This window comes from Lepidochelys kempii, chromosome 6 (genome assembly GCF_965140285.1).
Source record: "Lepidochelys kempii isolate rLepKem1 chromosome 6, rLepKem1.hap1, whole genome shotgun sequence".
NCBI classification, from domain to species: Eukaryota; Metazoa; Chordata; order Testudines; family Cheloniidae; genus Lepidochelys; species Lepidochelys kempii.
The window spans coordinates 20,449,112-20,466,810 of record NC_136385.1 but is presented as its reverse complement, the minus strand read 5'-3'; the positions used below and the strand labels follow the sequence as shown (position 1 = coordinate 20,466,810).

Sequence of the window (17,699 nt, the reverse complement as noted above, 5' to 3'; positions counted from 1 at the left end):
ATCTCGCTCCCCACCGGTGCCGAGCCGTTTTGCTTCCAGGCTCCGTTTATGTTCAGATGATGTGGCCTTCGGTTTGCTGCGGGGGAGGGGGAATCAAAAGGAAAGGAGGGGTGGGAAGCAAGCGTTGGCTTCAAGAGAAATACATTTTATTGAAAGTTGGGCTCAGGTCTTCAGCGTGGGGCTCTGCTGACTTCTGTGGAGAGTCACCCATTTACATCAGCTGAGGGTCCCCTCCCTTGAGCTTTTATGAACCTGGTGAAACACACTAAGGTGAAGGGGAAAGGCCCACTTAGCTAAAAGGGGAAGATAGATGTTTTGTTTCTGTAAACAGAAAGAGAAAAAGAAAGAAAGAAAGAAAGAAAGAAAGAAAGAAAGAAAGAAAGAAAGAAAGAAAGAAAGAAAGAAAGAAAGAAAGATCAGGCATTTTCCTTAGTCCAAAAAGACTCTTGGAGTCTCCCGAGAAGACGGGAATGAATGGGAAGTATACAAATGGATTATGTGTCAATTCAGTTGGAGTTTCCTCAGAGTCTGGGATTTCTTTAGGTTGAGTAGAAAGAACGAGGAGTCCTTGTGGCACCTTAGAGACTAACAAATTTATCTGAGCATAAGCTTTCGCGGGCTACAGCCTCCTTCATCGGATGCATGCAGTGGAAAATAAGTTGAGTGGAGGTGGTGTGGTGATAAGCTGTTTGTTGCAAATGATTCTTAAAGAGCAGAGACACAAATTTTCATTGTGGGATTCAGGTACCAAAACAACTGCAAACCATCCTGAATTTAAAGAAAAAAATAAATGGTACCTAATAATCCTAGAGACTTCACTCATGTGAATAGCCCTTATTGGTATAGTGTGAACAGCCCCCGGGGCCTGTGATGTGCTAGAGATAATGTAGATGTGGTAGGTATGAAAGGAGGATACCTGTTTGCCCAAGTGTGAGGGTTCAGCCTTGGAGGAGAATGATATTTCAGATTCTGTGGATGGGGCTTGGGCAGGTGAAAGCTGACAGTGAGGTAGGGGGATTACATATTTCCTCACCTTCTCCCATGTGGTGGAGCTGATTAGCTGCTCTTCCAATATGGGTTGGGCCTTCCCAAATTCAGGGTTTATTTTGGTCAATTTCACAGTCCTAGGATTTTAAAAATCGTAAATTTCATGATTTCAGCTTTTTAAATCTGAAATATCACAGTGTTGTAATTGTAGGGTGACCAGCTAGCAAGTCTAAAAAAGCAGGACAGAGGGTGGGGGGGTGATATACCCCCAAAATCGGGACTGTTCCTATAAAATCGGGACATCTGGTCACCCTATGTAATTGTAGGGGTCCTGACCCAAAAAGGAGTGTATGTTTGTGTGTGGGGTGTGTGTGGGGGGGTGTTTGTGTGTGTGGGGGGGTGTCGCAAGATTATTGTGGGGGGGGGTGCAGTATTGCTACCCTTACTTCTGTGCTGCTGCTGGCGGGGAGCTGCCTTCAGAGCTGGGCGCCCGGCCAACAGCCGCTGCTCTCCAGCCACCCAGCTCTGAAGGCAGCGCAGAAGTAAGGGTGGCAATACTGCGACCCCCCTAAAATAACCTTGTGACTCCCCTGCAACTCCCTTTTGGGTCAGGACCCCCAATTTGAGAAACGCTGTGAAATCCGTATAGTGTATGGTAAAAGCACACAAAAGGCCAGATTTCATGGGAGGAGACCAGATTTCACGGTCCGTGATGCGTTTTTCATGGCTGTGAATTTCTTAGGGCCCTAAATATGGGGCAGGGAAGAGACACAACAACTTCTGTTAAAGGCAAGAATTAAAGTTGACATTTTACACAGATCATAGCCAATTCAGAGTTATGATGGCCACAGATTTCAGATTAACAGCCGTGTTAGTCTGTATTCACAAAAAGAAAAGGAGTACTTGTGGCACCTTAGAGACTAACCAATTTATTTGAGCATCACAGGGCCTAATAACATCAGCCACATTATCAGAGGCTCGTTCACCTGCACATCCACCAATGTGATATATGCCATCATGTGCCAGCAATGCCCCTCTGCCATGTACATTGGTCAAACTGGACAGTCTCTACGTAAAAGAGTAAATGAACACAAATCAGATGTCAAGAATTATAACATTCATAAACCAGTCGGAGAACACTTCAATCTCTCTGGTCACGCGATTACAGACATGAAAGTCACTATTTTACAACAAAAAAACTTCAAATCCAGACTCCAGCGAGAAACTGCTGAATTGGAATTCATTTGCAAATTGGATACAATTAACTTAGGCTTGAATAGAGACTGGGAGTGGCTTAGTCATTATGCAAGGTAGCCTATTTCCCCCTGTTTTTTCCTACCCCCCCCCCAGACGTTCTTGTTAAACCCTGGATTTGTGCTGGAAATGGCCCACCTTGATTATCATACACAATGTAAGGAGAGTGGTCACTTTGGATAAGCTATTACCAGCAGGAGAGTGAGTTTGTGCATGTGGGGGGGGGGGGGTGAGAAAACCTGGATTTGTGCTGGAAATGGCCCAACTTGATTATCATACACATTGTAAGGAGAGTGATCACTTTAGATAAGCTAGTACCAGCAGGAGAGTGGGGTGGGAGGAGGTATTTTTTCATGCTTTGTGTGTATATAAAAAGATCTTCTACACTTTCCACAGTATGCATCCGATGAAGTGAGCTGTAGCTCACGAAAGCTCATGCTCAAATAAATTGGTTAGTCTCTAAGGTGCCACAAGTCCTCCTTTTCTTTTTATGATGGCCACAGCCACCCTAATCCAGCCTCCTCAACTGCACATAGGGCCAAATCCTTGGTCCCTCTCTGGTTGCCTTGTCCTGTTCCAGCTGCACAAAGCACCCTAGAGTTAGTTTAACTGACTCCTTGAGGATTCCCCTGTGCAAAGAGTATACTTGGTGGTGTGGTAGCTTGTCCTGGTTCTGGTCCCCCGGTGTGGGAAGTGGTGTCCAGGGAAAGAATTATAATGGCCCCTTAGCCAACCAGGGCAAGCTGGAGCAACTTGAAGGCTGCTCTGACTTGTGCTGGAGATCCAGGCTGGTGCAGGACAGCCCCAAAGCCATCTTTGTATTTGCCCTGGTCTTGTGCTAAACACAACTTGGCTGGGACGGGAGGAGCTGGGAAGAAGTTTTTCCTACTAATCAGCCAGTTCCAGAGAGGATCAGGTACAGTATTAGTGGATTGTTTTCAGCAATCTGGGATTCATTGATTTGTGAATACATTTTTGTCATTATTCAACCAGCTCTGCTTGATATGGAGTTATCTGTAATGCCAGTTGAATACGCATATGTGCAATGTGAGCAAATTATTGTTGCTGTGGAAACCATAATGAACACTCCCCATACAGCAACATGCAGAAAGTGTGTGTTAAATGGAGGAGGGCCTGGATAGACTTGGGGAGGGCAAGATCTGTCAAAGGGAGGATTGTTGAGTCCTCTCCACCCTGGAGGGGACGTGTTGGAGACAAGGTACACTGCACCAACCATTAGGGTTGGAGTTGTACAATAGCTCCACCCCCTAGGACATTCCTCCCACAGCCCTCCATATCTGGTCATTCCCAGCCCATCTATTCCGGTTGGCAATAGGGCACATAGTATTTTATCTGCTATTTATTGATTATTTCTAGACTGACTAACTTTAGCAGGAGACTGATGCCTGGGGCATTTCCCACTCTAACCTGCTTGTGAGGCCTGGGAAACATGGGTCTGCCCTAACCAGGAGTGTAAATCATAGAATACCAGGGTTGGAAGGGACCTCAGGAGGTCATCTAGTCCAACCCCCTGCTAAAAGCAGGACCAATCCCCAATTTTTGCCCCAGAGAAATGGCCCCCTCCAGGATTGAACTCACAAACCTGGGTTTAGCAGGCCAATGCTCAAACCATTGCGCTACCCCTCCCCTCAAATGACTTGGAGAAGTTCTCTGGTGTAGTTCTGTTAATGTAAAACTGTTCTCTGAGCCACGGGATGCCGCGATTCAGGTCTGACTCCAGAAAAGCAGATGTACAGCAGCTGATTAGGGTGGTGCTAGCAGGAACCAGGGGTGCGGGGATGGATTAGGCTGTTCCACTGAAATAGCCTTTAGGCAGCTCGGGAGAGGGCCAGTGGAAGAAAGGCAGCCAGAAGGAGGGTGGGGGCAAGAGGGAATCAGAAAGGGAAGCCCAAGCAAAGGAAGTGAGACAGAGGGGTGGCTACACTAGCCTTTTTCCACTTAACATTGCTCACCAGTCCTGTCCCTGCTAGAGCTGCAGCAGCGGCAGAAATGAAGAGCACCACTGTAGACAGGCCCCAGGTGTTTTCACCACTTTATCATCGAACCTGCCCAGAGCATATCTAGACACCTGGTGGCCGGCACACCTGTAGCGACCAGCCCCTTGTCTCTGCACCCACTGATGCAGCGGAAACGCCGGTCCCCATGGTGGGGTATCTTAGCAGAATATGTCTCGCAGAGATAAGGCAGAGAGAAAAGAGCTGGGAGGGAACCAGAGAGGGTGAGCCTTAGAGAGGCAGCAGGCCAGATGCATCAGGGCACCTTCAGACGGTGTGAAGACACCGTAGTGCTCCTATGCCACCCTTCTCCCTTGTCTGGGGCAAGAGTCATGGCTGAGTAAAGAGGCACGTTGCTAGGGCTCCTCCATGCCCTGGCAATTCCAATGGCCACTGGCAACCAGTGCAAGCTGGAGCAGCCTTCAGGCTGCTATAACTTGCACCAGGAGCACCAGACTGGTGCAGAGCAACCAGAGGATCAGGGAGGCCCAAAGAGGGCTTAAAGCCCCTCTCACCCCTTGCCTGCATTTTCTAGGGGTTAAAGCTGAGGTTTGGATGCCAGCTACTCCTGACCTCTGTTCCCAGCTGTGCCACTAATTCACTGTGTGGCCTAAGGGAGGGCTGTAGTGGCAATTTCAGAGCTCCAAGAGCTCCCTGCCAGCACTGTGGGAAGGCAGGAGGAGGTGGGGGCAGGGAGGTCTGGGCTTTGAAGCCAGTAAACACTGGGGTACGCGCACGTGTAGTCAAAGTCAGGTAGTGCCCTCTTGTCCAGTCCCCAAACACCAGAGCGTCAGCTGTGTTACAGGGCACAGCCTCAGGTGGGCATGGTGGGCAGACGAGTTCTTCTGGTTCTAGCACGCCGGCTGGGTGCTGCTTATGCAAGTTGTGAAGTAAGATTCCAGTCACGGCGTGGAGGACCAGGAAGTTAGAGAACATTAACAAGGAAGGAACTGAAAGTCTCATGTGGAATAAAGGGAGGAACACCAACGCTTGTATTGCTGAAACCTCCCTCACATTCAGTTGAGCAGCGTGGTTTCAGTTTTAAATAGTTCTGTCATCCCAGGTCGCTCATCCCAGGTCATTCACTGGCAACTTGAGTTGCTTGCACACGGATCCCGACTGAGAGTCACAAAATGCAGAAGGCAAATCTGCTGGCCAATATTCATCGTGAGAGCACGTATACAGATCGGTAGTTAGTCCAGCAGAAGCCCCTGAATCTGAGCTTCATTAATTTGCTCGATGTGTCACAAGCCATCCCAGTTTAACGACTGCGGACAGTGATGGCCAGCAGCTGCCTACGACTGATGCTCTCCACTGCTGAGCCGGCCGTCACTGCCACTGGACCATTCCGAATGGCTCCCTCAGCCCGTCAAGCCTTGTTTCTGGCTGCCCTTTCATCGCCTCAACAAACCTGATGTTGTCACAAACGAGCAAGTCAGCGTAAAAAAGAGAGGGAAGCAGAGGCTAGGCGCTGCTCCACTGACATCAATGGTGTTGCGTTTGCTCACACCACGCCTGGATGTGGAAGAATTTCGGAACATATCAATAGTATTACACTGGTGTGATCACATGGAGGCCAATGGGATTGCAGTGGTGCAAGTGAGAGCAGAATTAGACCCGCAGTGTCAAACGCAGCTGTAAGGCCCATCGGAAAGAGTGTAGGGCAGGGTAAACTCAAATTACCAGGAGGGCCACATGAAGACTAGTACATTAGCCTGCGGGCTGCATCACTGACACCGCCGCCCCAAGCCCCGCCCCTGCCCTGCCTCCTCCCTCCCCCATTCCAACCCCTTCCCCAAAGTCCCCATCCCAACTCCACCCCCTCCCTGCCCCTATTCCAGCCCCTTCCCCAAATCCCCACCCCTTCTCCGCCTCCTTCCCTGAGCATGTGGCTCTCCGCTCCTCCCCCTCCCTCCTGGAAACTGCTAAGGCGCCACCAAACAGCTGTTTGGTGGCAGGAAGTGCCTAGAGGTAGGTAGAAGAGCGGAGATGCAGTGCGCTGGGTGGGCGGCAGGGGAGGGGAGCTTGGCAGCTGCAGGAAATAACCTGGGGGGGGGGGGCACACTGGGAGCTTGGCGGGCTGCAGCAAATAGCTTCGCAGGCTGCGTGTTTGAGACCCCTGGTGTAGGGCCTCCAAGATGGGATTTTGGTTCAGACCTAAGTCCTGATCTTTCTGGGGGAGGTTCTGAATCCAGATCTGAATTTCACAAGTGGCTCCTGTCTTTAAACACATTGGAACCAAACCCCTAGATCTAAACCCTGCTGAACCTTGAAACGCAGATTTCAATTTTGCCATTTGAGCCCCTTGGCCATATCCCTATCAAACAACCTATGGTTTGCTGCAGAAGTGGTATGTGTACAGTAAAGAACACCTCCGCCACAGAGCTGTGAGAAACTGGCCAGGCATTATGGACTGAACATGCAGCCAGTCGAGGCTGATCTGCTCCTCTTCTATTTCCTGCACACTTCCAGAAGTGACACTGCTTTTGAGGAGATTGAGTACAAATCGAATGCACTTTGTCTCTGAAGGCACGAAGGTGATGGATTTAGTTTACCTCTGAACTGATTCATCCCTGCTATCCCTAATTAGGGCTTTGAATGGTTACACCCAGGTATGCCTGAATCATTCTGCAGAGGACTCTGAGCAACTGCCTGTTTTCCTGCCAAGCATAATGTTAGTGCTGTCCCTTGTCGGTACTTCACAGTGTCTTTCAGAATGTGGAGATGCTCATGTGGACACTGACGCATGGCAGTCGCGCTAGGCGATCTGCCTGTTCTGCTAGATCTCTGGATAGTGCGGCTACCCCTGCTTATCACTTTCACAATTTAAAATAAACACCAAAGACTGTCTTGCTGCTCAGGGCTGTGGACTCGTCCGTGAGAAGAAAGCATTAACTGCCACTGTGCTCAGGACTTTGTTTGCAGATTTCCTTCTGCACGTCCCGGACAATGCGTCCAATCACTTCTTTAGCCCTGTATCTTGAATGCAGGCCAATCCCAGTCATCTCCTGTGAGAAACTGGCCAGGGATTATGTACTAAACATGCAGCCAGTCTAGGCTGATCTGCTCTTCTTCTATTTCCTGCACACTTCCAGAAGTGACACTGCACAGATCCATGAAGCTTTGCTTATTTACAGTAGCTGAGGATTTGGCCTTGCTTCTTACCACCACTCCTATTTTCAAGTTCCCATACGTCAAAAGGATCCATAAGCTTTGCTTAAATAACCAGACGTTAGATAAATCTGGGATACAGAGGGCAAAATCCTCCTCTCAGACCTGTGTGGCAGCACTCAGCCTGGGCGTGCTGCTCTCTGTATAGGCCTGATCCAAAGAGGTAATGAGACTCTTCCCATTAACTTTCATGGGTCTTGACCCAGGCTGCACATATCACCGAGAGGCCCACTTTGAATTTCCTCTCTCCCCATACTGCAGCCAGCCGTAGATGCGCACGTCAGGAGCTCAGCCTGCAGAAGCCCAGCAAATCTGAGAGAAGAATTTTGCCCCGCCCCTTCAGAACAAGTGATCACAGATATTCCCCAAGGTTAGCCCTGTCCCCTTATCAGAAAGGAGCCACGTGAGCCTTGGATTGTGCTTCACTCGGTTCTTTCATAAAGGTTTACAAGGACCTTCCCGACATGACTGACAACAAATGCCAGTCTCTGGCCACACGCTCTCCTTCTTCCTTCCAGGTACTAAGAGCAGCTCCACGCAAACACACATTGCAGCCAAGTTTCCCGTTGCCACAGGCAAACCAAGGTTAGCCTCTCTGTTTTCATCCTCACATCTAAGCTGTCTGCCCACCTTGAAACACTGTCACAATGACCATGCTGAGGCTGTGCTGGAAAACACACGTGGTGCACTACAAGACACTGACTGGTGCAGGGACCCACATGCTGTTAGAAGACTTCTGGGGCCTGATCCTCAGCTGGCATAAATTAGCATAGTTCAGTTGAAGTTAACAGAACTTGCTGATTTACATCTGCCAAAGAGCTAGAGGTTCCTTTCCTGATTTTCCCAGGTTGCCCCAGGAGGGGCTGCATCTCTGGACCCCTGCTGGCCTTTTCAAGGTTATTAAAGGGTTTGATAATGATCTGTCGGGGTTTTCTCTTTCCCTGCTAGGTAGGCTCACAAACATCTCAGGCCACAAGTAGCAAGAGCCACTGGCAGCCTATGAACAGCGTGTGCTCATCATCACACTATTGACCAGGCATCGCTGAAGCTAGTTATATTTTCCCTAGAGATGCTGTACACTTGCAGTCCTTAAGGAAGGTTACAAATGTAAAGTCTACGGGACAGAGCACAGTGTGAGTGACTCGGTCTCTAGCACTGGTCACCTTGCCCTGAAGCTAACTCTCCCCACCATGGCATTATAGTAGACTACTTCACCCCTGTGCAGTGCTTTGCACTTCAAAAGCTCTGTGCAACCACTAACTCATCCTCAGAGCACTCCCGTGATGGGGGAAAATATTACTGTCACAGCAGCTGAGATGAAAATGTGCAGTGACTTTCTCAAGGCCAGATGACAGTCAGTGGCAGAGAACTAGAATTCAGGGGTCTCTATCTCCCAACCTGTGCTCAGTACTCCCCACCCCCCCTTGCTTCCTCTCCCCACTACCACACATGCTGCAGGCCAATTAAAGCCAAGCCTTTAAGGGTCAATTATCTCCTCAATCACACCTGTACAACCTGATTGTCTTCAGATTCTGCCCCCAGCAACACCTGTCCAGCCCCCTGGCCTCCAAGGGGTTTTCTTGCACATGTGGAAAGTGGCAAGCAATTCTCTTGAGGATACACAAGCAGGAAGAGAAGCCAGCTCACTCCTCTCTCTTAGCTTTGTCAGCTGCGCAGGGCAAACTGAAGGAAGATGCAGTAACAACTAAAGCCAGCAGTATGAATGAAATGCATGGAGAAAGCAGATCTGCTGACCTTTCTGACACAGTTTCAGAGAAGTGAACTTTAAGCAGTGTGAATAATCATTTGAAAATGCATGCACAAAGGTGAACCTTAATACACTTCTGCCTGCTTAAACAATCTGTAACTCCTGCCTGCATCCCTTGTCCCTGCTTTCTCTTCTCCAGGTCAGCTAATGAATAATCAGAAGCAAAGCCAGGAACATTTAAATAGATCATTTCCCTCCCTCTCTGCTTTCTTCCTATGTAGTTTAATTGGATCCCATGTGTTCAGATTGCACCTCTGTGCAATCAGCTCCTCAATCTCTCCTCCTGATATTTTTTTCCTGCAGTTCAATCACACTTCTCTGCCTGTTTCTCAGATGTGGCTTCCTGTCACCTCACTTATACTTCCTGCCATATCCCTGAAATGCTTCTCAGCTAGAATTTCCTCTGGAGCTGCAGTTTGGATGCATTCTTTGTCTTTCATTTTCTGTCCTAAGCTAGCGTGTAGTGGTGCTGGATGATCTGAAACAGCTTCTCTCTTCCACCTCCTGCAGTGGCTGCTTTTCAGAAGCAGTTAGGGGTAAACTCTTTGTGTAGTCTGCAAAATCCTTGGGGATGAAAGACTCTGTACCTTGGTAAGATTTATTATTGTTTCTGTACTTAACAGAAAAGGAGGACCTCTCTAAGATATAGTATGGCATGAAATCCTGGGCACCTGCTCTTCCCAACTGGAACTGGTTCAACTGCTCATTTAAGAGCTTTCCCCCATTACTTAAAGCAGGAGGATGCAGGTCCTGACCGGGAACCTTGGTTATGGGCACATTTCCTGCATTCCCAGAGTGTGGGTTAGGACGCTAGGTATGTGTGTGTGATGATGCCATCCCATGGAATGCTCCGTGCCCCCTCCTTTTTCATTCTCTCCCTCTCACCGCAGGATGAAATTCAGCTGACTCCTCGGAGAGAACACTTGGAGCCCTTGGTCCCGGTGAGTGAAGATCCTCCTGTCCAGTGCTGCAGCAGGTCTTCCATTCAAGCTATGGTGTGAGCTCACCACAGCCCCAAGTGCCATCAGATTGCAGATCCACACCACAGTCTGACTGCTTCTCCCTCCCTGCTCAATTAGTGCTAAGAAAACCCTCAGGGCATTCTCTCCAGCCCACTGGGAGACAGTCCCCATCCTGATCTCCCCACTCTGACTTTGCAGACAGAGCATCACCAGTACTCCCAGCAGCAATGGGAGCCTCCCCACAAGCCGTCACCCTTTTTCTACTGGGAAAGAATCCTAGGGGCCCTCCAGACAGGCCTGATGAGATAGAGTCCGGCCTCTGCATACAGGGAGGAAGCTATAAGAATATCCCTTGTAATGCCACTGCTAGCTGATTTCATTGGGCTGTTTTCTCTGGTCAGAACCAGATGAAGTGGGACTTCGTCCTAGTATGCGACAAACACAAGCCTGGCAGCAAGAAGGAAGCTAAGAGGAAGCAATTCCTGGAAGAGTTGGAAAAGAAAGGATTTATCATCAAGGTGAGATTAACTAGGAGAGGGCAGGTCCTGGGATACACAGGATCACAGGCTGAGCCGGATGACTCAGCCCTTAGTGCTCTGAGCGTTTGTGTCACAGAACCTGGACAAGATCGATGAGATCATCCAGTGCAGGATTGTTCCTTACAGCGTATTCTCCTGTACTGTGGCCAGTCTAGGTGTCAGAGACCCAAGCACTGGGGCGTCCACTGCTTCCCTTGGGGAGATGTTTCTGCAGACGGAGCTCGTTGTGAATGTTGAGCCCACTGTACGTTTTTCCCCTTTTCTTATTTTCATCCCATTGCTCTTGGCTTAGCTGGTCCTGGGCTGTCCATGTAACCTTCACAGAGTATATGCCCATTCCCAGTGCCACAGTGCAGCTGTGAGGTAGCGCACACAGAGGGATTTGGCTCTGTGAGCTCAGGGGAAATACCGGCATGAAAGAGACACAAAGGCTTCCCCTCCCCTCTTGCCCTCGGGCCGGCCTGCTCATGGTTCCTCCCCAACCCCCCTTTTTAAGAAATCAGAGGAAAGCCCATCCTGATATCACAGTCCAAGGTCCTGACTGTTTGTGTCACGAAACGTAATCAGCCTGTTCAGACCAGCAGGTGCAGATGTTAGGCACCACCTAAAATGATTTCCAGACAGATGTTGTGCAACTTTAGTGTGATCACCTCTCCCTAGAAGCCTAGACCCACCTTCCCCTGGAAGCTGAGTCACCTTCTGGGTTTATAGCTTTATACAGTGATGAGCTGCCAAAATCTTAACAACCGGTTCCCTCCTCACCCCACGAGGGGGTCGTGGCCCACCCCTGCCCCCCGGGACTCCTGCCCCATCCACCCCCTTCCCCTGTCCCCTGACTGCCCCCAGAACCAGGCAGGAGGGTCTTGTGGGCCACCGTAGTGGGTGCCCATCCTGCCCCTAAGAGCCAAAGGGACCTGCTAGGGGGCGAGGTGGGGAGTCCTGGCGGTGCTTACCTGGGGAACTCCCAGGAAGCATCCGGCAGGTCCCTCTGGCTCCTAGGGGCAGGGGAGTGTAGCTAGGAGGGGAGCAGCCACTCCCCCACTGATCACATCAAAAATGGCTCCTTTAGGCACCGACTCCGTGGGTGCTCTGGGGCTGGAGCACCCATGGGAAAAATTTGGTGGGTGCTCAGTAGCTCCCCTCCCCGCCCCGCGTGTGGCCCCAGCTCACCTCCGCTCCGCCTCCTCCCCTGAATGCGCCGTCCTGCTCCCCCCCCCCTCCTCCCGGTTTCCTGCAAATCAGCTGTTTACGTGGGAAGCCTGGGAGGGCTGAGAAGCAGGCGGCGGCTTCGCGCTCAGGCCCAGGGAGGCGGAGGTGAGCTGGGGCGGGGAGCAGTTTCCCTGTGCCCCCGGGTTACCTGCTGCGGCGTGGGCGGCCCTCCTCGCACCCCCCGGCTTCAGCTCACCTCTGCCTCCCTGGGCCTGAGCGCGAAGCCGCCGCTTGCTTCTCATCCCTCCCAGGCTTCCTGCGTGAACAGCTGATTCGCGGGAAATGGGGGGTGGAGAAGCAGAGCAGGGCAGCGCGTTCAGGGGAGGAGGCAGAGCGGAGTTGAGCTGGGGCGGGGCGGGGAGCTGCTGGTGGGTGCTCTGCACCCACCAAATTTTCCCTGTGGGTGCTCCAGCCCTGGAGCACCCACGGAGTCTGTGCCTAAGGTGCCACTTTTGGCCGGTTGTTAAATTTAGAAGCCCTTTTAGAACCAGTTGTCCTGTGAGGGACAACCGGTTCTAAAAGGGCTTCTAAATTTAACAACCGGCTCCAGCTCACCGCTGGCTTTATCGACGGAAGGCCAGAGCTTCAGCTAATGTAAGTCGCCACCGTTCGGCTGTAATCAACGGAGTTGCATTGACTTACACAAGCTGAGGATCTGGCCTGTAGCCAGGCAGTTCCAGGGTTCCTCACCATCCAGACCATGGCACACCACTAGATGTCTTCTCCTAGGAATGACAATTCAGGGTTTCTTCTCCACTGCTCTAAGGTGTTCGGGTGCTCATTCCCATCAAATGTACGTGGGGCTTAGTTCTTTATACAAAGACCTTGCTTTTGTGCTCTTTAGTGCATGAGCCCATTCTCTACTTCCTCCATACCAGGAGGGCTAGTTCATTCCAGGAACAGCAACGGTTGAGGGCAGAAGGAAGGTCAAAAACAGTTGTAAAGAATTCTGTACTTGGTTTTCTCAGCCACTTGAAGCCTCCCTGCTCCTTCAAGACTGAGCTTTTCCTCCAGTGAATTCTAATGCTGCCCTGGAGGGACCACCTTCCCCAGGGATGAGGGCAATCCAGCCTCCTTGATCAATCCAGCCTCCTTCAGTTCTGGGCTTTCCCCCGCCCCCAAACCTTTTTCACCAGTGGACCCTCTGACCCTGTTCTGGATGGACCCCTCTCTCCTGGAGTGAGAAGGGTTACTGATGAGGTGTGTTTATATGCGAGGTCAGACTAGAAGATTTAGTGAGCCCTATTGGCCTTAAAATCTATTTGTCCAAGCGACAGATCTCTTCCTCTCCTCAGAGGCAACATCAACCCTTTCCTGGCTGTATTACTTCCTTGTCTGGCCCTATCAAGATACCTTGTCCCTTTGTCTACACCAGCGGCTCTCAAACTGTGGAGTTTCTGGGGCCCAGGGCTGAAGCCAAAGTCCGGGGCCAAGCTGAAGCCCAAGCCCCACTGACTGGGCCAAAGCCCGCTGCCTGGGGCTGAAGCCCTCAGGCTCAGACTTCAGTCCCCCCTCCTGGGGTCATGTAGTAATTTTTGTTGCTGTGCAATGAAGTTTGAGAGCCCCTTAAAAGGCTACAGCTGTGTTACTGTAGTGCTTCCGTGCACACACGCCACAGCGGTGGGAGGGGTCTCCCGTCACACTAGTTAATCCAGCTCCCCGAGAGACTGTAGCTAGGTCGATGGAAGAAGTCTTCCCTTGACCTGGTGCTGTCTACACCGGGGTTAGGTTGGTATAACCACGTCCCTCAGGAGGGTAGTTTTTTCGTGCCCCTGAAAGACGTAGCAATGCTGATGTAACTTTTCCGTGTAGCCCAGGCCTAGGGAATTACTGGTGATGAGAACGGGGCAGGAAGCACTCCGAGAAGGGGAGAGAGGGTGCTGAGGAGGGGCTGGACGGTGCAAAGCGCAAGCTCAGCTGGCTGGTGAGGAAGGGAGAACCTTCTCGGCCCGGGGAAGGGAAGTGTGGTAGGAGGAGAGCAGCCAACAGCGGGAGGGAAAGAGGAGTTAATGGAGCAGAATGACAGGGCCCTGCAGAGGAGGAGACTTTCTGCTCCGTTCTCTGGACGTGGCTGCACTGCTGCCTCTTGGTTCTCCGCTTTGCAGTGGTTTGCCCCGTGGCTGAGTGCTCTCCAGAGCTCCTGCCGCCCTGTCTGCAGAGCAGCTCTTCGCCAACGCTCCAGTCCCATTTCATACCTCCCAGGGCTTGCTTCATCGGCATGTCTCTCTAATCTCCCTGCTCTCCGATCCTACACCCAGGAAATCGAGGACAAGAAACTATTCTATGGGGTCCATGCCCCGAGTGAAATCTTCCAAAAATACCAATTTCTGCTGAGGAATCCAGACGGTGGGTTGCAGAATCACCACATGCAGGAGGATGTGCCCATCACCACCAGGTGAGCGTATCCTTGATCTCAAAGACCTCAGGGTGCAGGGTTCTTCACGCTAATGCCTGTGGTGGATCATGCACCCTAGGGTAAGACGTGCCTGTTAGCTGGATCACAGGCCCCCTTCCCTGGTTCCCCATGGGGAATTGCTTTGCCATGCTTGGTATCCTTACTAGAAAACCATGTAAAATCAGAGAGTGATGCTGAGCTCCTATCCTCGCACATCTTGCCCCTCTGGCCTGGTCTCCACCAATTCCCCACAACTGAACCTTATCCCCATTCCCTCTTCCTGCCCTGCTCCTTGCTCCCCTACCTGTCCAGATCTCTTAACCCATTCCTTAATCTCTGGATCCTGGGTGTAGCCTTTATCTCCCATTGCCATGGCAATCCCAGGCCATTATTCTGGCCCATGCTCACCCTTCAGTGTTTAATTCTTCCTAATCCCTGATTATTTGGGGTTTCAGGATACATATCGTCAACTTTATCCTGCAGAACACGGAAATTTCTTGTGAGGGTAAGGAAACGTTTCCTCCCTTCTAGCTCGCTCTTGCCGTTCCCATGTGCACAGTCACAAATACACATCCCAAGCAAAGGCGGATTTAAAATGAAACACACAATGCCCTGGAATGGGGGGCCCCCAACTTCAGGGGGTCCCAGGGCTGGGCAGCCAAACACCATCCAGCACTCCCTGCAGGGGGAGACCGCTGTGGGGGAGAGCAGGGAGGGAGCCGTTTAAGAGCCGTGCTGGAGGCACGGTGTGCGGTGCACTCTCCTAGCCGGTGAGCTGGGCTCCTGCTGCCTCCCATGGCGGCTGGCGCTGGCGGTCCCCGTGTGCCACAGCAGGCAGGCAGGTGAGGGGCCGGCTGAGGGCGTGCTGTGGGGGAGGCGGGCGCGCTCCCCTGGTGGGGAGGCCGCCCACGCCTGCCCTGCTCCGGGCAGTGCAGGTGCAGTCCCTGGTGTGCACCGCTGCTGGCGGCCCCTGGGAAAAGGCCAGGGGAAGGGAGCGGCAGGCCAGGGGGTCTCATGTGCTGCTGCCTCCACAGATCCCTTTGGCGGCAAACAGGAGCAGCGGCGGGGCAGCAACCCAGGTAAAGTAACCCAGCGGCCACGACTGGGACTGCCCCAGCCCTGAGTCCCGCCCCCCACCCTCCCCGTGCACTGCCCCCCCCAACACACCAGGCCCACCCACACCCCCTACTCTGACTCCTGCACCCCTCGCACCAAACAGAAACTGCCCCACTTAAGCGCTCCACACCCCAACCCCCTGCCCCAGCCCTGAGCCCTCTTCCACACCCTAACTCCTGGCCAGACCCTGCACCCCAACCCCCAGCTCGCTCCTGCCCCCTAACTCTCACCCAGACCCCACACCCCAACCCTGAGCCTCCTCCCACATCCTAACTCCTGGCCAGACCCCACACCCCAATGGTTTTTAATGTTGTTTTCTTTTAATAAAGTGCTCTTATCTAAAGGACTTTACAATAGTTAGTTAACAATAGAAACAATATTTGGAAAGCTCTTTAAGTGGTCCGCTGAGACCCTTAGCAATTTTCAAGTGGTCTGTGGGGGGGCGGGGAAGTTAGACTACAAAAACACTCATGGTACCTCCCTTTATTTTCATGTACTTCCTATTACTTATTATATAGGAGGAGGATAAAGGAAAAAAAAGAATAAAAAACGGGGATGGGGGAGATTAGAGAGAATGTTCTTTTTCTTGACTGGGTCCCGAGGGGGGCCCCCAAAAATGAAGCTGAGCACAGGGCCCCACTAACGCTAAATCCGCCACTGATCCCAAGTGCCACTCACACGAGCTTCCGCCTTCCTAGCCTTGCGCATGGGCACACTCCCACTCGCGCACAGCCTCGTGCGTACCTCCGCGTGACAGGCGCTGTTCAGAAACCGCGGGAGACTCGTGGGTGCAGCAGGACCAGCGCCTCTGCTGAGGTTGCCAGCAGCGTCGCTCTGTGCGCTGACTGTTGGGGGATTTTCTCCGGGCTGTCTGTCTGCAGCGGGGAGAGTCTGCCTGTTGCCAGTTCCTTTTCAGCACCGAAGCAGAGCTCTGAACTCCAGTTCTGTTCAGGTGTCCCCTACAGCCTTTTCTCTTAATGGGGGGTGCGGGTCGCAGGGTCAGCCTGGGTTCTACTGGGTGCCACGGGGGAATTGTGCCTGCCTGTCGCTGCTAACTCTCCTGTTCCTGCTTTGCTGCTAGAGACGCTCCGAAGGCTGATAAAGGCGAAGGTCTTTGAGGCAGCATTCCCACTGCATGAGGTGAGGAATCGGAGGGTGCCTGGGTGCTGAGCGCGTACGTGTGCGCAGGAGACAATGTGTGTGGACTGCAGATGCAGGAGAGGAAGTGGGTTAGTAGGGGAGGAGTGGCTGGGAAGGCAGAGGAATAGGTCATGGTCCTGCACCTCCTTTGGGTGAGGATGTGGTGGTATGTGTCTGGAAAAAGCCTTAATTAACATCTTAGTAGGAGTGTACGGGATGTGTGGGGGGTGGGGTTGGCAGGTTGCATATATCTCTGTCTGTGCCTGATCTGAATGCTGTTTTTTCCAGCAAGGAGAGCTGAGAATATTACTGAAGAGGAATTGGGCCCAATGGAGAAAGATACTGAAGGAACAGCCAATTGAGCCTATCAGGTAACCCATGCCAAGGGTATGCACAATGGGACAGCACACGGCCACCATGTAAAATACCCATTCAGAATAACTTCATTGCACGTTTCAGAGTAGCAGCCGTGTTCGTCTGTATTCGCATAAAGGAAAGGAGGACTTGTGGCACCTTAGAGGCTAACCAATTTATTTGAGCATCAGCTGTCGTGAGCTACACGTGACGCTGAGCATCCAGCTCCAAGTTCAAACCGGAGCTAGGCAAACCAAGTTTGTCCAACTGTGAACCCACTTGACTGCTGTGGGTTTAGGAGCGTAGGATTGTTATACTAGATCAAACTTGTGGTCCGTCTAGTCTAGTATCCTGTCTCTGACAGCCACCGGGGGAAGACGCAGCAATTCTGCAGTAGGCAATTATGGGATAACCCTTCCCCAGGGAATGGGCCTTTTAATCCTCCACACCCTTCCCCTAGACAGAGCTTGGCTCATACCGTGAACAAAGGGGGGCTATATCCCTTTCAAAACCCCTGGAGATTTTAATCCTTACAATTTGTAACTCTGGATATTCTCATCATCCATAGAAATGTCCAGCCCTTTTCTGAATCCTGCTAAGCTCCTGGCCTCGGTTGTATCAGTGGCAATGTGTGTCTCATGCTAACTCTGCATTGTTTAAAAAAGCATTTCCTTTAACCATGTTTTAAGTTACCATATTGCACTTTGAGTAGCCCCTTATTCTTGTATTGTGAGAGCAATTCCTGACCTACCTTCTTTAGGCCATTCAAGTGTACAAAATAATGATTGT

The 17,699-nt window shown here is 51.5% G+C and overlaps 1 protein-coding gene across 3 annotated transcripts in view; it reads left to right on the top strand.

The window, feature by feature from the left end:
* Positions 1–17,699, top strand: part of ANO9 (anoctamin 9) — a 41,608-nt gene that overhangs the window by 612 nt on the left and 23,297 nt on the right. For 2 of the 3 annotated variants that reach the window (XM_073347023.2, XM_073347020.2), the window contains exons 2-8: positions 10,086–10,136; positions 10,559–10,675; positions 14,164–14,300; positions 14,756–14,805; positions 15,335–15,379; positions 16,498–16,556; positions 16,845–16,927. In XM_073347023.2, the coding sequence (XP_073203124.1) occupies positions 10,086–10,136; positions 10,559–10,675; positions 14,164–14,300; positions 14,756–14,805; positions 15,335–15,379; positions 16,498–16,556; positions 16,845–16,927 (542 nt within the window). The remainder of the gene's footprint in view (positions 1–10,085; positions 10,137–10,558; positions 10,676–14,163; positions 14,301–14,755; positions 14,806–15,334; positions 15,380–16,497; positions 16,557–16,844; positions 16,928–17,699) is intronic. The other variant, XM_073347022.2, reaches the window with a different exon arrangement.